The sequence below is a fragment of the Haemaphysalis longicornis genome, unplaced genomic scaffold, assembly GCF_048455015.1.
Source record: "Haemaphysalis longicornis isolate Haplotype H1 unplaced genomic scaffold, Haemaphysalis longicornis Haplotype H1 scaffold_1, whole genome shotgun sequence".
NCBI lineage: Eukaryota > Metazoa > Arthropoda > Arachnida > Ixodida > Ixodidae > Haemaphysalis > Haemaphysalis longicornis.
Genome location: NW_027526203.1, coordinates 243,387,033 through 243,404,743, shown reverse-complemented (window position 1 = coordinate 243,404,743; position 17,711 = coordinate 243,387,033). Strand labels below are relative to the sequence as shown.

At 45.2% G+C, this 17,711-nt stretch overlaps 1 protein-coding gene across 3 annotated transcripts in view; it reads right to left on the bottom strand.

The window, feature by feature from the left end:
- LOC144143435 (WD repeat-containing protein 47) overlaps positions 1–17,711 on the bottom strand; it is a 180,260-nt gene that overhangs the window by 148,324 nt on the left and 14,225 nt on the right. For all 3 annotated transcript variants that reach the window (XM_077675192.1, XM_077675198.1, XM_077675203.1), the window contains exon 4: positions 8,406–9,535. In XM_077675192.1, coding sequence (XP_077531318.1) covers positions 8,406–9,535 — 1,130 coding nt within the window. The remainder of the gene's footprint in view (positions 1–8,405; positions 9,536–17,711) is intronic.

Here is a 17,711-nt window from a genome sequence, read left to right as displayed (position 1 = left end):
ATTCATATATGTAACATATATCCTCCGCGAGCAGGCCAGAGAAGGGCTTCTACAGTAATGCCCGTTCGCGAATAAACGTTTCTTCGAAGCATAGTCATATGACGCAGGGAGCCTGCAGAATCTTGCACAAACGGAAATCAGAAGGCCTTATCTTTTTATCAGTTTTGAACTTGTATACCTCAAAAAATGCGTTCGCCGAGGGATCAGCTGTTAGTTGAAGTCTAAAAACTAGAGTGACGTGAACGAGTAGCTTGTGTGTGTGATTACTAAAACGTTCTTTCCTCGATTTCGCTCCGCAATTGTACACAACTATACGTAAGCGTCCCCCTCCCCTCTCCCCATGTCTCGCGAAATATCAGTGCATTTCGCACACTAGTTGGTCTCGTAAGTCCTACCCGGCTTAAGTTTATACGAACGTCTTTAGCATTTCAGAAGCTGCACTGAGTTCTTTTTTTCATTTTTGTACGAGCTATTTTGTTTCTTCCGGACTGCCAGACCATTATTTTTCAGTGGTTTAATACAGTTTTGTTGGTTCTTGCTATAAGACCGGAGTGCACATCTTTCACGACGCAGAGCCTTGGAATATACTTAACATTTTCGTGTGGTTTATATTCTTATAAACGGCACAAGTTATTATTAGGTATTGGGTAATCGCATCCCCGAAATGTATTTTTCTACGACGCATATATCCGTAATGAGGCCGCACTCGTTGTCCGCACTACAAAACAAAACACACCTCTCACTGTGCCAGTATCAGGTATAAACGAGGCGACAATAAAATTCACTTGTGCCGGACGTATTCGGAGGTGACAGTGGTGGTATGCTGCTGCAATTCGCCGACGCCCGTAACAGCGGCCGAGAAGGACGCAGAGCCGCTTTCCCGGATAGCTATTGTTGTTGTTTGAGCACCCTACCAAGACGCAGCGGCTTTTGAAGTGACCTAAACGTACTGTTCACTTACAGACGTCACCATAACAAGTTTTTTAGCGCTTGGAAGGGCAAAAAAAAAAAAAAAGCGACAGAGAACCTAAACACTGCATGAGCCCCTATGCGCCGCACAGCGCTTATCCCGTCAACTCCGCGGAGAAGCGGCGGCAGGCGGCGCAGCGATCGCAAAGCTCGAGGCGTATAGCTTTGATCGATGCTTAATGGCCTAACAATGTTGAAACAGCACTTTAAATACTTGAGTTTGGGACAATTATTTATCGCAAAACGGCCTAAAAATCGTCAGTTTCAGTTTCCATTTCTTTAAACCCGGAGGGCACAAACGGCAGAACCACCCTGACCTCACTGTTTTGCGCTGATGTCATAACACTGGAAAGCCGGCAAAGGCGTTTCTTTCCGTCGAAGCTGTGCTGCCTGAAGGCATTAGGCCTGCAATCGCGGTGGATATTTCATGACCACTTCCACAACAGGCACGAATGGCGACTTTTATTGTGATTCTCGGCTATATTATGAGCTCTTTTCCTGCATGTGGAACTTTTTTTTCCGCCATGAGTGGCGTTCAGGAGACCGGTGATACCTGTAGCAGTGGCTGCCTGCATCAATTCGTAAATGCTACCAGCACCGTGCTGGCCACTCACTGAGTCGGGTGGGTAGAGTGATAAGTTCCTGCCAAACACCGAAGAACCTTGCCCATGTCACCCAGTTCCCTGCCACGAGGTGAAGTCACAGATTTCGATTTGCTACAAGCCGCTCCCCGACCTGTTTTATCCGAGGTCAAAATAAAATATGTTCCCCGCGCTGCAGACCCTACTTCAGCCAGGGTATTATGTTGCGTTAAGGAAGCAAACTATACTATTAACCCAGAAAATTGGTGTCACTACCCCTTTAACCCAAATTATTCAACATGAGCAGGTAGACGAGAATCCCTACCGCCAAAAGAAATCTCCTGACATTCAATCTTTTACCAAAAGTCTGCATTGTTGACAGTACCAGCGCCCTTCAATGTGTTTACTGGTCATGAAGCTTCGGTGCTCGTTTCATTTAGGGATAGTGCACACCGCTACAGGCACCATTGCCGCTAAGGGGACATACAGCGGCCACACATGCTGCAAGCGGCTGCAATGTTTGCCCTGTCTCGGCATGCGAGTGTTCACTGTGTTTCGTCACCCCGCTCCGATTTAGTTTAATTTTCTTTTCCCCTAGTTGCCAAATCTTTGTAAGCATATACCACCTACCTGAAGGCGCGCAGTGCCTGCGGCCTTACAGCTCGCAGAAGCCAACTTCTACAGCCACTCATAACCTTGACGAAACCGAAACCATAACCACCTTGAAATAGAAAACATGATGTTTCAGCCAAGTTTTCGGGCACATGGGGCACCATGGCGGTCGTATCTCGCAGCTCAATTAGGGTGCTGCGGCGCAGGACAGTGCTGACAGGCGCGTTTGGCGCCACGGGGTCTGTTCGGCGCAGGATGGCACAGATGAACAAGTTTGGCGCTCACTGGCGCAAATGGTGCAGCTGTTCCACCCTTGACTCAGGGATACTAGTCACCAATGCAACCTCTGCTCAGAAAATACAGCACCCATATGTAGGGTAGTTCGTTTCGGGTTTTATCTTTTTTTTTAAAATCGGGTGGTAAAAATCGGGTGCTATTTTTCAAACTGATAACCGGGGAGAAATCCGGGATTTTTGTAAAACCATTCCGAAATTTTTGTTTTTTTTTTTTGTTAAATATACCGATGTACTATGTTAATACTCTCTGTTTTATCAGAAAAACTAACGCATTAAGATCAGTGTTTGTTTCAAGCTGGTACTCGAAGGGGGGGGTGTGTGTGTGTAAGTGGGGGGGGCATCAGGGTTTTCTAGCCAATACTCCTGGAAATTTGATGTTTCTTTGTAAATGAATCATTAATGATGGCAGTAAAGAGCATTCATAACTTCAAAGGACTGAAACATTTTATTCACAAAAAGCTGGTCATGAATTTTTTAGACATCCTTCTTTAGATACATTATCATCTGCATGCGAAACATGTGGGCCTTCATTCGAGACTCAGCTGGGAGAAACTTCTCCCGACATCACAGCTTCTATTAGCTAGGCACAACAATGTCAGCATTTGCCAGCCTGAAGCAACGAGCGGCTCATGCCAACGCTCAAGGAGTTCGAACGCTTTGTTTGTGGGGCCTGCTTCCAGCAAGTACCTGCTCAGAACGGCAGATCGTCAGCCCACAGTTGTGCAGACCACTACCTTGAAAAGGTTCATTTGGGGAGAAATCGGGTTCAACCCGGTTTCCCTGAAACATGTTCCGGGTGTAAAAATCGGGCAAAAATCGGGTTTTACTCAAAAATGAACAACCCTGCCCATATGGGACCACATGTACAAAACCTTTTAGTATTAACCATGCTTAATTTGTTGTAAACGATGCTTCCTCACTTTGCATATATCGAATTTCCAAAACCCATTGAGAATATTGAATGTGGCCAAATAGCTATAATCAATTCCAAACATGGGTCAAGCATTGCATTATTCTCTTGAATATTTCGCTAAATGCTAGTTCATGACACTGACCGGCCAACATTGGCAGCACCTGAGTAAATAACAGGAACACAGTTTAGCTACAGGTGTGACTCCTGATCATTATGCAAACAAAAGTTACAATGACTTGAAAAAAAAAAAAAATTGGGGGTGCCTAAAATAATCCACACAGGAGTGGAGATAGGTGAGTGAAGTAGTACCAAGCTTGGGAAGGAAGATATGATAAAATGCTTAAAGGGACACTGAAGTGAATTTGTCAAGCTCCCGTTTTTGCTTGCACTGCGTAGACTGGCTCAAATTAGCACACTTTTCATCGTTTATCCGGTTGACAAATCGGTAATTATTTTACAAAGCGCGAAAGAAGAAAAACTACCATGCGCGGTTTGCGGCGGCCGCACCAACTAAGGCTGTGACGTTAGGAGGAGGGGCGCCGTGATTGGACGATGCCCAAGGTTAGCAATCACACAAGTTTCGGTTTCGGTTTCGGTTCTGTAAAACATAACCAATGGCGTTGTTGGATGGGCATTCTCAATATCTCAGTAATCATCGTACCGCGCTTCTGCCATGTTGTCGGCTGTAAAATGCACAAGATAAGCCTCCCAGGACGGCTTGTAGTCGTAGCATTCACTAGCCGAGACCTACGCAGTGCATGAACCATGAACGCCCTCTGCGTACCCGCAGACGCCCAAATGTCATGCGCTTTTCCCCCATATTTGGAGCTTGCCTCCCTCATGCCTGTATCGTAAAAAGCGTGTTCGCACCAGGCCAAGGGTCTGTTCATTCTGGCCTGTGCCCACTGCCTGCAAGCAGTCGGTGCTTATGGCAACAGCACGCCAACGAGAACTCGCTAGCGCGCCAGTGCCAGCCTGCGCGCATTTTGTGAACTAGTTTGTGTAGCCATGAACGTTGCGGCCCAAAAAAAAGGTGAACTCAATATAGAAAACATCGGCGGAAAACAAAAAAGTTAACTTACAAAAAAAAAAAAGCACGTACCCGCGGGGATTCGCGTGACTTGCAAAACATTTGCGTTGACATACCTATAGCGCCCCAGACAACTGAGCCACGGAGGGGGACGCGAAAGCCTTGCTAATATAAGGTATATATTGTCAACCGGTTTACACTTTTATTTAGTTTTGGTATTTCAACCAGCTTAGGTGATTATTTGTTGTACTGCGATCGTGCAGTAAGCGTCGCCCGAGTTTCCACAGTAGCTCACGTCTAGCAATTGCATTTCGTAGCCGGAAAAGCGTTCGCAGATGCGTAGTCGTGCTGCTGACCGCTGTGCTTGTTCGCCCAGCGCAAAAAAGTGCTTCCCGCGCCCTAGTTTTACGCTGTACGGTAAAAATATCAGTTGATTTTATTTCCTTAGTACCTATATTGACTTCGCTGACTCTTCTCCCGCCTTCAAGAGGCCTTATATTTTCCTACTGGCGTACCAGTCAGCGAAGCGTCGCATGTGCGCTTGTGTGAAGCGACCTTGACTTGGAGCTAGATACAGTGTACAAACAAACCAAGTAAAGAAAGGCACATTCTTCCATTCACAAACGTGTCCTGGCTTCGTTTCAACTAAGCGAACGAATTGCGACCAAGCAATTTTTTTTTAACCTCCTTGATTGCGACGACCTGCCGGCGGCCGGCGGACGAAACGCTGGGCCGACTGACTCTGTCGGCCGGGGAGCCGTGCAGTAGCGCAGCCGTGGCGCAGCCAATTGCCAGCTCATCCCCTCCTGACGTCACACGAAAACGCCACAGAAAATGGGCGAGCGTAAAGAGAGGAGGACAGCATTTTCGAATTAGTTTTTCTACTAAATAAAATCGCGTAAACGCGCCTAGAGTGGTCGAAACATGGCCTGGGGACTCCGGACTACAATTTGCGCTAGTAATCCCGCAATGTTTACATATCACTTCAGTGTCCCTTTAAAATCTGAATCTGCTAACGTGAGAGCATACCCTAAGCAGCGCCTTATAGAAGTTTGTTTCGGCTTCACCAAATCTGAGTGTCCCAAAGTTACCTCATAAGCATGACAGTAATAGCATCAAAACCAAAACTTCTGTGAAAAACAAAAGTGAGCAATAACCCAGCACTTTGGCAAAAAAAGACAAATTTGGTGCATGACAGTCTTACGCACGACACCAAAAAATATCTTCGCTGGAGCAAATGCAGAGTGCTCCATCAATGGTGCATTAAGCCTCACTGACTAACCCAGCGTACATTTGTTTCAGTGAAAGCTTTCACTTTCTCGCAAGTCTTAAACAATGTTTACTTATGCTATCTCACTGTCTACAGGTTAGCAATTTATAATACGATGGCTGTTTGATATGTATAGTAAATTTCGACCAGGTGGCAACCAAATGTTTGTGGTGAACATGGCTGACAATTTTGTACCACTCTTCGATCTAGCTCTGGCAAATGTTACTGCCAAAGCATGGCCTTATTTTCATCCAACATTTGTTTGAAGCGAGCATGTCAGTCACAAAAATGGAAAGAGACAAGTTCCGTGCAACAGTAAAACATCTATTTCATTTTTAAGGAGCGCACGACTGTGTGCAGCAGCTCTGAAGACAATTTTTGGATTAACGAATTTATTTAACATGGCCAGATCAGCTTAACATGAAGCACACTTTGGATGCCGAGTTGAGGGCACCTCGAAGAGCGTGAAGACAGGTGTTTAAGGTATCCTGGCAGAAGCTAGGATGCTTTTACACATGTTAAACCTTAGCCTTAGTGACAAAGCTTCACCATAAAAAAAAAGAGATGATGATGCTGAATCAGTTGCTCTGTATGTTTCTCAGTAGCAGAAATTTTGCTTTCACCAAGTTTTGTTAGTAGTTTAGACTTCTTACTAAAACTCATTTTCTTCAAAAGCCTCAGATGTGAAGCTCAACATATGCAATTACGTAAATTTTCAAATTACTATAATAATAAGACCTTTTGAACATATAAATTTGGTTACGACTGTGCTTTACAAAACTTCCCTGCAAAATTCTTTACAAATTAACTCTTCCGTTACCATGCCTATTCAAAATCGTGAATTTGAACAATACTTTGGGAGCCCCTTTTCATAGCGTTCCAGCCGTTTCTGGGACAAGTAAAGCTATTCGGAGTTACCTCAGAAAATGCCCTTTCAAAATCAGTTTTGTTTTCATTTTTTCAACAAAAACGTGATTTTTGACGCACGTTTGCATCACCAGGGCGTGGAAAAGGGGCGGGGTCATTGCGCGTCACTGCTACCAAGAAGGCGGCGTGCCACTTGTAATTACGCTGCATCAGCGTTTGATTGTCATTACCAGGGCACGAATGGTGAATCAGATGATGACTTTCAATCGTCAGGGTAGCACTCTGACAGTAATAATCCCTAAAATTGGCTGAAAATATCAAGCAGGGCCTCTTTGCTAAGTTCTTTTATGATTGTAGGCAGTTTTGTTGCCTCTGTCCATGTTCTAAGTTGTGTTGTAGTTCTACTCACCACAGGACCATTCACAAAAAGTTTAGAACAGTTTTGGGTTTGTTTCTGCATCGCGAAATTTATACTTGAGGCTACTACGCAGTTACCCAACTTCCAGCCAAGCTGCCGTGGCGCCTCCAGCGTCCGCTACTGATCCTCGAAAAAAAGCGTGCCGCTTCCAATTTCACCCCACCCTAACCTGATTTCTGCGATAAATACTTGCAATGCAAGTCAAAAGATAACACCCAGTCGCCAGATATCAGTTCCGACAAGGAGAGCGCTCCAAACTGGCCTTGCCCACTGCCAGCTGTTCGCCGGTCAGTTTCATTGTCATACGAGGGTATCTCCGGAGATCTAGTTTTGCTCTTTAGTAGAACTGTCTATTCGGACAGAGCCTCCAACAAGTTTGGTATTGTTTCATTTCGAAAATGTCAGGTGGCGCGGCAATGCAGGAGGCTCGTACTGGTGTATTCTTTCATCACGCAACAGCTACTCGGCGAAAGCTTGCAGGGCACGATTCTAGTGCATCGCACCTCATTTTTGCAAGCAAGCCTTTCGTTTTACACTTCATGCAGATTTTTCCGCATCGCGTGCTTGTCTCGAATACTATGCTGGCCGTAAATGCAAAGTCAGTAATTGACAAGATGTTTTTATGTCACGTGGGGACAAATTAGTGCCTCTGATGATGTCAAATTGCCAGATTTCTTCTAGAGAACCACCCAAAATTGTGCATTTTGAAATGGAGGTTGGGCTTCACCGCGTGGCGCAGGCACCACGCATGCTAACATTTTGTTTGTATCTGACAAACTGTTACGCAAGTCAACATTTCTTCTAGGATATGTTTAAAAAATGTTTCCCTACAAAATGTATATTCAAAAAATTTCCTACCATTGGTGGTTTGGTACGCACAACTCCTTGTTTATCCTTTTCTACAACAACTTGACAAAAATTTTGATTTTGATATTTTTTTTCACAACCATGATATATGAAAACATTTAAGAACCTGGTGTTGTTGCAAAGGACATTAAATCATCTGCATTTTATGTTGCTGCAGCCAGTGTCTAACCAATATGTTCAGTAGAAAAAAATGTTCTCTTAGACCCCTAAAAATCGGTTCGTTTCCCGCGGTAACGAAAAATTAAACAAGCTTTTCCTCCCACAATCTTTAAGGTAAGAAAGAAGGCTTCCACTGCTGTTCCTCAGCTTTTAAAATGATAGATATTTCGTTTCCCTTATCAATGGCAACATCAAATGTGGCTTGGCCCCTATGCAAGAAACAAACGCTCTTGTGGACATCTATGGCTCTTGCACTCATGTCCCGCTGTGCTGCAGAAGGTAGAGGAGGGGTCAGGGCACAGAAGCACTTTTGGCAATTAAGTGATGGAATCAGCTTTCTCCACTCCCCAAATGCAGCCACAAGATACTGTTGTTCTTTTTCTATTGCTGCACAAATGCTCGTGATTCAGAACGGCCACTCACCTGTCAGCAGACCGAAAATCTTCGGAGCGATTCTTCGCCCCTCCAGCCACTCCGTCCACCGTCACTGTGGTCACGTGCACAGGTGCAGTCTTTGGATTGCGTGGCGTGCTCGAGGGCATAAACTTAACACTCCCTTTCTGCGCCGCTGCCGTAGATGCAACGGGTGTTCGTGATGTAGACAGCACCGTAGCATGTGCCGCAGGCGTAGATGTCACCAGGGTGGGCGAAGCAGACGTCGGACGGGGGCCTGGGGAAGGCGACGACGAAACAGTTCCCACCGAGGTCGAACTAGTCCGTCGTTCACCCTCGGCGTCAGTTGGCACAGGTGGTGTTGCAGGAGCCGGTGCAACTGCATCAAAATTGTGGAGAAGGTTCCTCCTGAGGCGTTGGAACTCCTTCCAGAACTGCGACTTATCACCATCGCCACCCTTCTCACGGTCATCCTTGTTCTCTTCCTCCTCTTCCTTGAGCAAGTCCGGCAGCGTGCCCGTCCGAATATCTGTGCAGCTGGTGCTAAATACATCACCAGCCTCGAAGAGCCGGTCGACGGAGGTGTCCATCAGCTTCTTGCCCGTCAGGTGGAAGGCCCCGAAGGAACGCGACATGGATGAAGACAGGTCGGCCATCGACAGGGCCATCTTGGCACAGCCGGTTAGGGCCGGGGAGCCGCTTGTGGAGATGAGGCCGCCTTCCACGCTGGCCATGATAAGCGAGCGGCTCATTGGGGTGCGTGGAACGGCGGAGTGTGGAAAGACTTGGGGCTTGATCGGTGTCGCCAGAATCTGCTCTGTCCAGGACGCCTCCAGGAATGGCTTCACCAGCTGCCGGACGTCAACATTGAGCACCTTCTGTTCAAAGGGATAGGAGAACACCTCGGGTGGGAGGCACTGGAGCCATGAGAAGAGGCTGAGGTCGGCATCGGCGTTGCCCAGCAGCTCGGCAAACTGGAAGTCGTCCTCCTCGGCGCTGCTCGGGGGAAGGGTGGCCTTCTTCTGGCACAGGTTGACGCACGACTCGTAGAGGATGCCCTTGATAAGCAACTGCACAAGCCGGTCGCCAGTGGACGTGCGCTGCACCGACACGGGTGACTTGACCTGCGAGGGCAGCAGCTTCTCCACCAGCGGCAACACCTGTGAGGGAAAAAAAACCTTTACAATTCTCGCAGCCACCCTGCCTGTGCTTGGGGAACAAGAATATTAATGTTTCATGTTTGTTGTATAGCTCAGTCCTGACGACGTAGTGCTAGAAATAGTTTACAAGAAACTTTTTTCACATTAGCAACGTTTTCATGAGTAAATTACTTTACGATACCACCCTCTGCCCAATATTTCATTTTATGAGTTTTAGAGCATCTTACAACTGATTGCAAGCATTACAAAAAAGTGACAACAATGTTCAAAAACAAAATGCAAGTTTTCGTTTAAAAGAACAGAAATCAACAGTGCCAAGAATTTGAGGTTTCAATTTCAGAACAGCAATGTTGTTAAGGATTTAGTTCTGATATACATAATCCACAAAACCACCTGCTAAAATTTTTGCCCACTGCGGTGACAATAGATTGCACAGAGGTAAGATGTGTCTACACACGCAGTGTAACCTCTGCCCCGTTAAACAGCACTTCAAGATGAGGACGATAGAAGAGACACACGACGGCACCCCGTTCACTGCCAGCACCGTCGTGCGTCTCCTCTTCTACCGATGTAAAAGACGCTGCTCTCCATTCTGAGTTTCACTTCTTGCGTCTCGCCGTAATTTCGAAGTTTTCAAATTATTTTGCCACAAATTTTCACCATTTTGAATAACTCAAAACTCTGCTTATCTCAAAATTTTCAGTGGAATTTGTGCCTTTGAGTTAGGATTACTGTACTTCAAAGCTCGAAAGAATGTACCGGCGCTCCGTGCTGCCAGCGATGGGCTTTCCCGCATTGCTCCAGTGACGTGCAGGTAAACGGCAAGAGAAAGGTGCTTATGGGCAGCGCCTTTTATTGGGAAGCTTCGCCCTCCTGCTTCTCTCTTTTCACTTTCTGATAATGTGGACACGCTCAAGCTGCCCCCATCAACACTCTCTCGATAAGAAATTCCTGCTTTGTATTTTCATCGTCTGCAAGTAGCCAGTTTTCTGATAAATGATGTGCAAATTGATTTTTTTTAAAACAAGTAATGTTCTTTTTTCTATATGGGACATAATGAAAACAATGAATTTATTTAGCCTCCTACTCATACACAAAGATAAAGCTGCCCCAACAAGCAGGCGATGACACTGTGGCACTCGCAAAGCTGGTTTGCCACGCCATTTGTCATCACACACTTGTTCTTTATATTCGGCATGACATTAAGCCCTTCTCGGGACCCATATTTAAAATTCTTGTGGGTACTCCCAAAGACATTTAGCAGTGCAAGTGCTTTCTAAAAAACTTAATTCATGAGTTTTAGTTACTGGGAAAGAGAGCCGTGAGCAAGGGCAAAGCGGGTACTACCACATCATGAAGGCACACGGAGGACGGCTCAGGCTAATTTCTTCAATCATGCCTTCTGGTGACCTATGCGCGTTTTTTTTTTAGAGCAGGCATGGAGGACATTGTGAACACAAGAGGTGAAAGCTGCCTCCATGTGAAATCTACCATCAATAAAGCTAAAAGCTTCGTTGCTTGCTTTTTACGCTTATTTAGAAATTGTAAATTTCAGTTTTGTTATTGAAAATCACAAAACATTCGCTTTGATTCGAGAATATTTACTTCCATTTGGAACTATTCAAACAAATCTTATTCAATCCTTATTTGTACATCAAACCCAGATATATCGAATTGCATATATCAAAGAGTCTAAGCATCCCCTCAGAAATCTTGCGAAAAAATATAGGCCTTTTGTACGCCTGTACTGAACTGCCATTCACCGGCACATTTGATATATCAAACACAGCGCCACAAGTGCCCTGGCAAGTGAACTTCTTCTGAAGTTGTGGAGATGATGATGATGACCTCTTGAGTGCATTGGCGCCCACGGTGACAGAAGGGTGGCATTGCGTCACTTGGGTGGCCTTAGCCTTTGACACTTGCTTGCCGCGCTAGCACGGGGATAGCCGCGTGGCAACGTGAAAGCAGGGAGTGATTGGGTGCAAAAGGCAATAAAGGAAGAGGGGAAACCGACCAGAGGCGTTCGGCTTTTGTGTGGTTGAACAGTGGCGGCTGTGCTGGCACAGAGACCAGTGCGGTGTGGTGCATGTTTTTTTTTGTTTGTGCCACCGTGTCCGACGTTTCGGAACCATAGTTGCGAAAAAAATGGAAGAATTTGGATTCGGCAACAAAGGCAGACATCACTCGACAGGTGAGGGCCAGTGGAAAGAAGCCGTCGGTTGCAGGGGCACTTCAAATTTTTCAATGCACTTTTGAGCACGATAGTGTACAATGAAACTGACATTAGGCAATGGCAGCGCAGCTCGGCCATTCTGGAGCATGTCTTGTGCATGCTCCTGCAGCTACTTCCACTCAGTAGCGTCATGGCGGCTGGAGTTCCGGTTTGAGAGGAGTTAGAAGTACGAGGAGAGGGGCTAGCTGGGTATATAGATGATGTAGCTAATGCCTCCCAACTACCGACCCTATTATGTGGGAACGGTGCATTGCAGGGAGCAAAAAAAAAAAAGTGCCTCGTAGAACAGCGTACACGCGCAGTGAGCTACAACATGAAGCACAGATAAAGCAACAATGGCAGGCAGGAGCTATTGTCCCCTGTGGTCTAGAACGTAAACAAACAAACAAACAAAAACTTCCAATAAGCATACACCAACCAACTGCATGCAAAAAAGCCAGAACCTCGTTTTTAAATTACTTGAGGCGCTGTCAAAAACCATGCAAAAACACAACAAAATCAGCGGTGATTGCTTTACCGGAAGCTCCCCTAACATGCAAACATTCCGTCATTGATTTCAAAATGGTGCCCAGAGTCGACAGCATGGAGGGAAGATCTCATTGACGCAATCGCAAATTACTCCATGCTGCATGATAAAATTTATGGTCTCTACAAGGCGCGCTCATCGAAAGTGCAATTTGGATGAAGCTTGCCGAGTACACGGACAATGAGCAGACAGTGTAGCACCAGTGCGTGAGCGTGCGCCGACATTTCTCACTTTCGCAGAATTGAACCCCTACAGAAAATTTACTCCAAGGAAAGTTTGACATCCACCTAAATGCAGCCGTATGGCTACAAAGGAAAGCTATACAGCTTCCTCAGAAACTTCGCAGTTGAAGAAACTTACTCCACCTTGGGGATTTCCCTTAAATCTGGTGGATTAAAATTTACTTGACTATATTCGAAAAATCTAATAGTAAATACCCGATTTGCAAATCAAATTATTTATGGAGGTACAGGTCCGCGCAGAAGTAAACGGAGCATGGGAGCGGTGGCCGAACTGCATCGCTGCGCCGCGTATGGGCGCCGACGGGAAACATGGAGCGCCGGTCAAAGAGTGTGTTCGCACTGCCCCCGCCACCCTATCTGATATGTTTAATCGCCGCTCTGCTGGCGTGTCATGCTCGGCGAGACGGTCTTCAAAAGGCAGCGTTGGGCTATAGAGGGGCGCTGGTTGCATTGGCGCTCGCAGGTATCAGCGGCGACCGAATCCGCTGCTCATGAGCTGGACGAAGCTGCGCGCGCCCGCAAACGTGCCTTGTTGCGCACCCTAAAGGGCGGCATAAAATTGGAGGCCACTGCGGTTTGGCATAGCATGTCATTGCGATATAATTAATTGTAAGCCGGCAACAAAATTGCCATGTACAATATAGAAAGCACATTAACAGACATTTTCCTTGTTTGGAAAAAAAAAAATCTCGCTTTCGAGATTTCTTTTTTAATTTTGATTTTGTCCCAAGTTATTGCAGCTGGTCAGTCCTGGTGGGTTCTAAAGAAAGGAAAATAAATGTCCATGCGGTGGAAATTTTGTATTGGAGAACACCATAAAGAATAGGTACAATCGTTGCCCGCTATTACAGCGGGCCTCATACGGCTCATATTTTGTTGTCGCATTAAAACCGAGGTTGTTATCTTTAACGAGCACCTTAAATTATTTAAGAAAGTGCTGCAGGTTTAAATAAAACTCCGCATTGAATTGAAAGATGGCTTCACCGCATGGCCTCAATGTCTTGCAAAAACGCGCCGTCAAGGCCTCAAAATGACCGATGACGAGTTTAGTCGTCATGGCCGATGGCGACCATACTGTTAATCGGTTAATTTGGTACAAAATGTTATGATGGGTATCATCGTCAATGGGAGCGAAAGGGTTAATGCGACAATCAAATATGCGCCGTACGAGGCCCGCTGGAATAGCAGGCAACGATTGTACCTATTGTTTACGGTGTTCTCTAATACAGAATTTCCACCGCATGGACATTTTCTATTTTCCTTTCTTCAAAATATACCAGGACTGACCGGCAGCAATACCTTTGGACAAAGCCAAAATTAAAAAAGAAATCTCGTAAGCGAGATTTTTTTTCCGAATTTGGAAAATGTCTGTGAATGTGCTTTCTATATTGTACATGGCAATTTTGTTGCCGGCTTACAATTTTTTATATCGCAATGACGTGCTATGCCAAACCGGAGCGGCCTACAATTTTATGCCGCCCTTTACAGCGCGCAACAAGGCTTGTTTGCGGGCGGGCGCAGCTTCGCCCAGCTCAGGAGCAGCGGATTCAGTCACCGCTGATGCCAGCGAGCGGAAATGCAACCAGCGCCCCTCTATAGCCCAACGCTGCCTTTTGAAGACCGTCTCGCCGAGCATGACACGCCAGCAGAGCGGCGATTAAACATATCAGATAGGGGGGTGGGGGCAGTGCGAACACACTCTTCGACCGGCGCTCCATGGTTCCCGTCGGCGCCCATACGCGGCGCGACGATGCAGTTCGGCCACCGCTCCCGTGCTCCGTTTACTTCTGCGCGGACCTGTACATACTACTCGCTTTGCATTCAAATATCTGAGTATTTGCACACCCCCAAATATAACTGAACTTGACATTTGGGTAAATCAATACTTGAAAACATTATATAGATGGCTGGGGAGAAATAACTATTAACTGAACACTACCAAGACAACATGTTTTATAACTCACAATAAAATCACAGAAGAGGTTAAACTTAATGGAATACCAATCAACAGTGTAAAAGAAGAAAGTGTTTGGGGGGTGCAGTTTGTGGAAACCTTAAAGGGGCCATGCAGACAAAACACAAGTTTGGTTCATTCGAAAGATTGCCTGGTTAGAATCATAGTGACACCACTTTTAACGTAAACTTGCTCAAATAAGCTACATAAATAAAAAAAAAAGTGAATGGCCATATGACTCACTAGCTCATTTCATATGCACAGCCGTGTGATTGGCTTAGGCAGGTTAGGCAAGGTAGGCAGCGCTTATAAGCTCGCAGAATGAGCTCTGCGGAAAACTGACCGATTTTTTGGAGTCTAAGAAAACTTGTTGGAGACTCTGTCCGTTTAGACAGCTCTACTAAAGAGAAACACTAGACCTCCAGAGATACCCTTGTATGACAACGAAACTCGCCGGCGAACAGTTGGCAGTGGGCAAGGCCAGTTTGGAGCGCTCTCCTTGTCGGAACTGATATCTGACGACTGGGTGTTATCTTTTGACTTGCATTGGAAGTTTTTATCGCAGAAATCAGGTTAGGGTGGGGTGAAATCGGAAGCGGCGCGCTTTTTTCGAGGATCAGTAGCGGACGCTGGAGGTGCCATGGCAGCTTGGCTTGAAGTTGGGTAACTGTGTAGTAGCCTCAAGTATAAATTTTGCGATGCAGAAACAAACCCAAAACTGTTGTAAACTTTTTGCGAATGTTCCTGTGGTGAGTAGAACTACAACACAACTTAGAACATGGGCAAAGGCAACAAAACTGCCTGCAATCATAAAAGAACTTAGCAAACAGGCACTGCTTGATATTTTCAGCCAATTTTAGGAATTATTACTGTCAGAGTGAGACCCTGACGATTGAAAGTCATCATCTGATTCACCATTCGTGCCCTGATAATGGAAGCCAAATGCTGATGAAGATACATAATTACAAGCGGCACGCCGCCTTCTTTGGTAGCAGTGATGCGCAATGACTCCGCCCCTTTTCCACACCCTAGTGATGCAAACGCATGTCAAAAATCGCGTTTTTGTTGCAAAAATGAAAACTAAACTGATTTTGAAACGGCATTTTCTGAGCAAACTCCGAATAGCTTTACTTGTTCCAGAAACGCCTGGAACGCTATGAAAAGGGGCTCCAAAAGTATCGTTCAAATTGAACGATTTTGAATAGGCACGGTAATGAAAGAGTTAAGTGTAATGCATATTTGATTGATTCATTCTGAGGTTTAACACGCCGATGCTGCACAGGCAATGAGGCACGCCGTAGTGGAGGGCTCAGGATAAATTTTGACCACCTGGGGATCTTTAACGTGCGCCAAAATCACGAACACGTGGGCGTTTTCGCTGTTCGCCTTCATCAGAAAAGCACGTAATGCGTATCAATTTACAGCAGTAAGAATGGTGGGGTGAAACAGCGAAAGTTACGAAAGTACATGTAAACATAGAAGTACCAGTGCGTACTGCTGTTGGTACTGCGTGCACTATACTTGTTATAGCTGCACAGCACTGAAGCCCTTTGGGGTTGTCTCAGAAGACACTGGCCGATTGGCGTAAGTGATACTCTTACGTGACCCTATTTGTCGAACATACCCTATGTTTCACGAAACGATTACAACCTATTGTAAGAAAAACAAGACACGTGCAAATACGGTCAAAAACAAAGCAAAGGCGAATAGCCGTGTGGCGCAGTATGGCAGCGTTATCTAGGAGGAATGACGGTAAACAAGGCCCCGCAGCCCACTGCAGGCTGAACAGCGCACTGAAGACCCGTAAATGTGACGTCATGGCAGACGTCGTGAAACACGATTTGGCAGGAGAATCAAAGTTTTAACCTAAATTGGATAATTTCTCAGTGAATAAAAATGAATAAAGCATCACTTGATGCCGAAAAAGTGGTGAGTGCACTATAAACCACCAAATCTTTCCAATAAAACAAACTTGTGTTTTGTCTGCATGGTCCCTTTAAGGTGGAATATAAATTATTTATATCCCAAACTTTCTTCATCTGTAGATATTATGTACGAAATATTGAAACTGATTCCGTTATCTCTAAAGCAACACTACTATAGAGCCTTCTTTTACCCTAAATTGTGCTATGGACTATTGCTGTGGGGTACAACGATGAAAAAAACTTATCAAAATCTAATACTCTTGCAAAAACATCTTCCCCTGCACTGCAACTACTCTAGTCACTAGTAGATCTTCAATGATTCCCTTTTTCAAGAGTTCTTGAAATGTTTCCGGTGAACAAAATCTACTATGTATATTAATGTTCCACATTTTACCTGTAACTATAAGCTAATGACACGTGTTAAGTAGTCTAGCTACTTCTGTAAGCATAAAATCAAATATTCACCAAAATTAAGAACCAATTATAAGAAATGAACATTTTTATATGAACCTACACAGATGTTATGCTAGGTTTGAGAAAGAACAGATTTGAGTGTCTTTTTTTTTTTAAATCATGCATTTAAAATCAAGTTAAGGCAATGCTTTTGGATAATTCATCGTTGTATTCTGAATGTGCCTTTATTTTCTCTTCGTCCCTTTACGAGCATCTATATATATTATATGAAGATATACAGAACTTTATACACTTGCGTGCGAGTTTGTACCACTAAGTGGTTCTTGGATGTACGTGCAAGTCGTTTACATTTACTGGGAAGCTTTAGTTCCACCTTTTATAGAGCGTAATTATTTCGGCCCATCAATACTTTCAAGCTTTATTCTTGCACAGCCTATGTCAACTTTCACTTTTCATTTTTAGTTACGCACTTCGCAGAATACTGCTGACATTCCCATGTTGCACTTTCTTTTGAGTGTATCGTTGCAGCTTAATTATGCTTGAAATTTGTGAATCAATCTGGATTTTGTTTAAAGGCCAACTGCACTCAAATTTCACCTCGACCAAATTTATTTTTAATCTGTAGTGAGTACCACCAAATCAGGTGGGACACGAGTGGTGGCCTCGTGAAAATCAGTCAGAGGCGTATAAAAAAGCTCCACCACAGACCACGCTGCACCTGTTGGCGGATCGCGTAAACAGCCATGACACGCCTGTGACGCTCTGGCCAGCCGGGGCTTTTTCCTCTGGCCAGCCACGCAGCTGGAGAACCGGTCGAGCTCTGCTGCGAATGCTTCACCCATTTGCTTGTGGCGTCCATGCGCGTACTTCAGCTGTTGT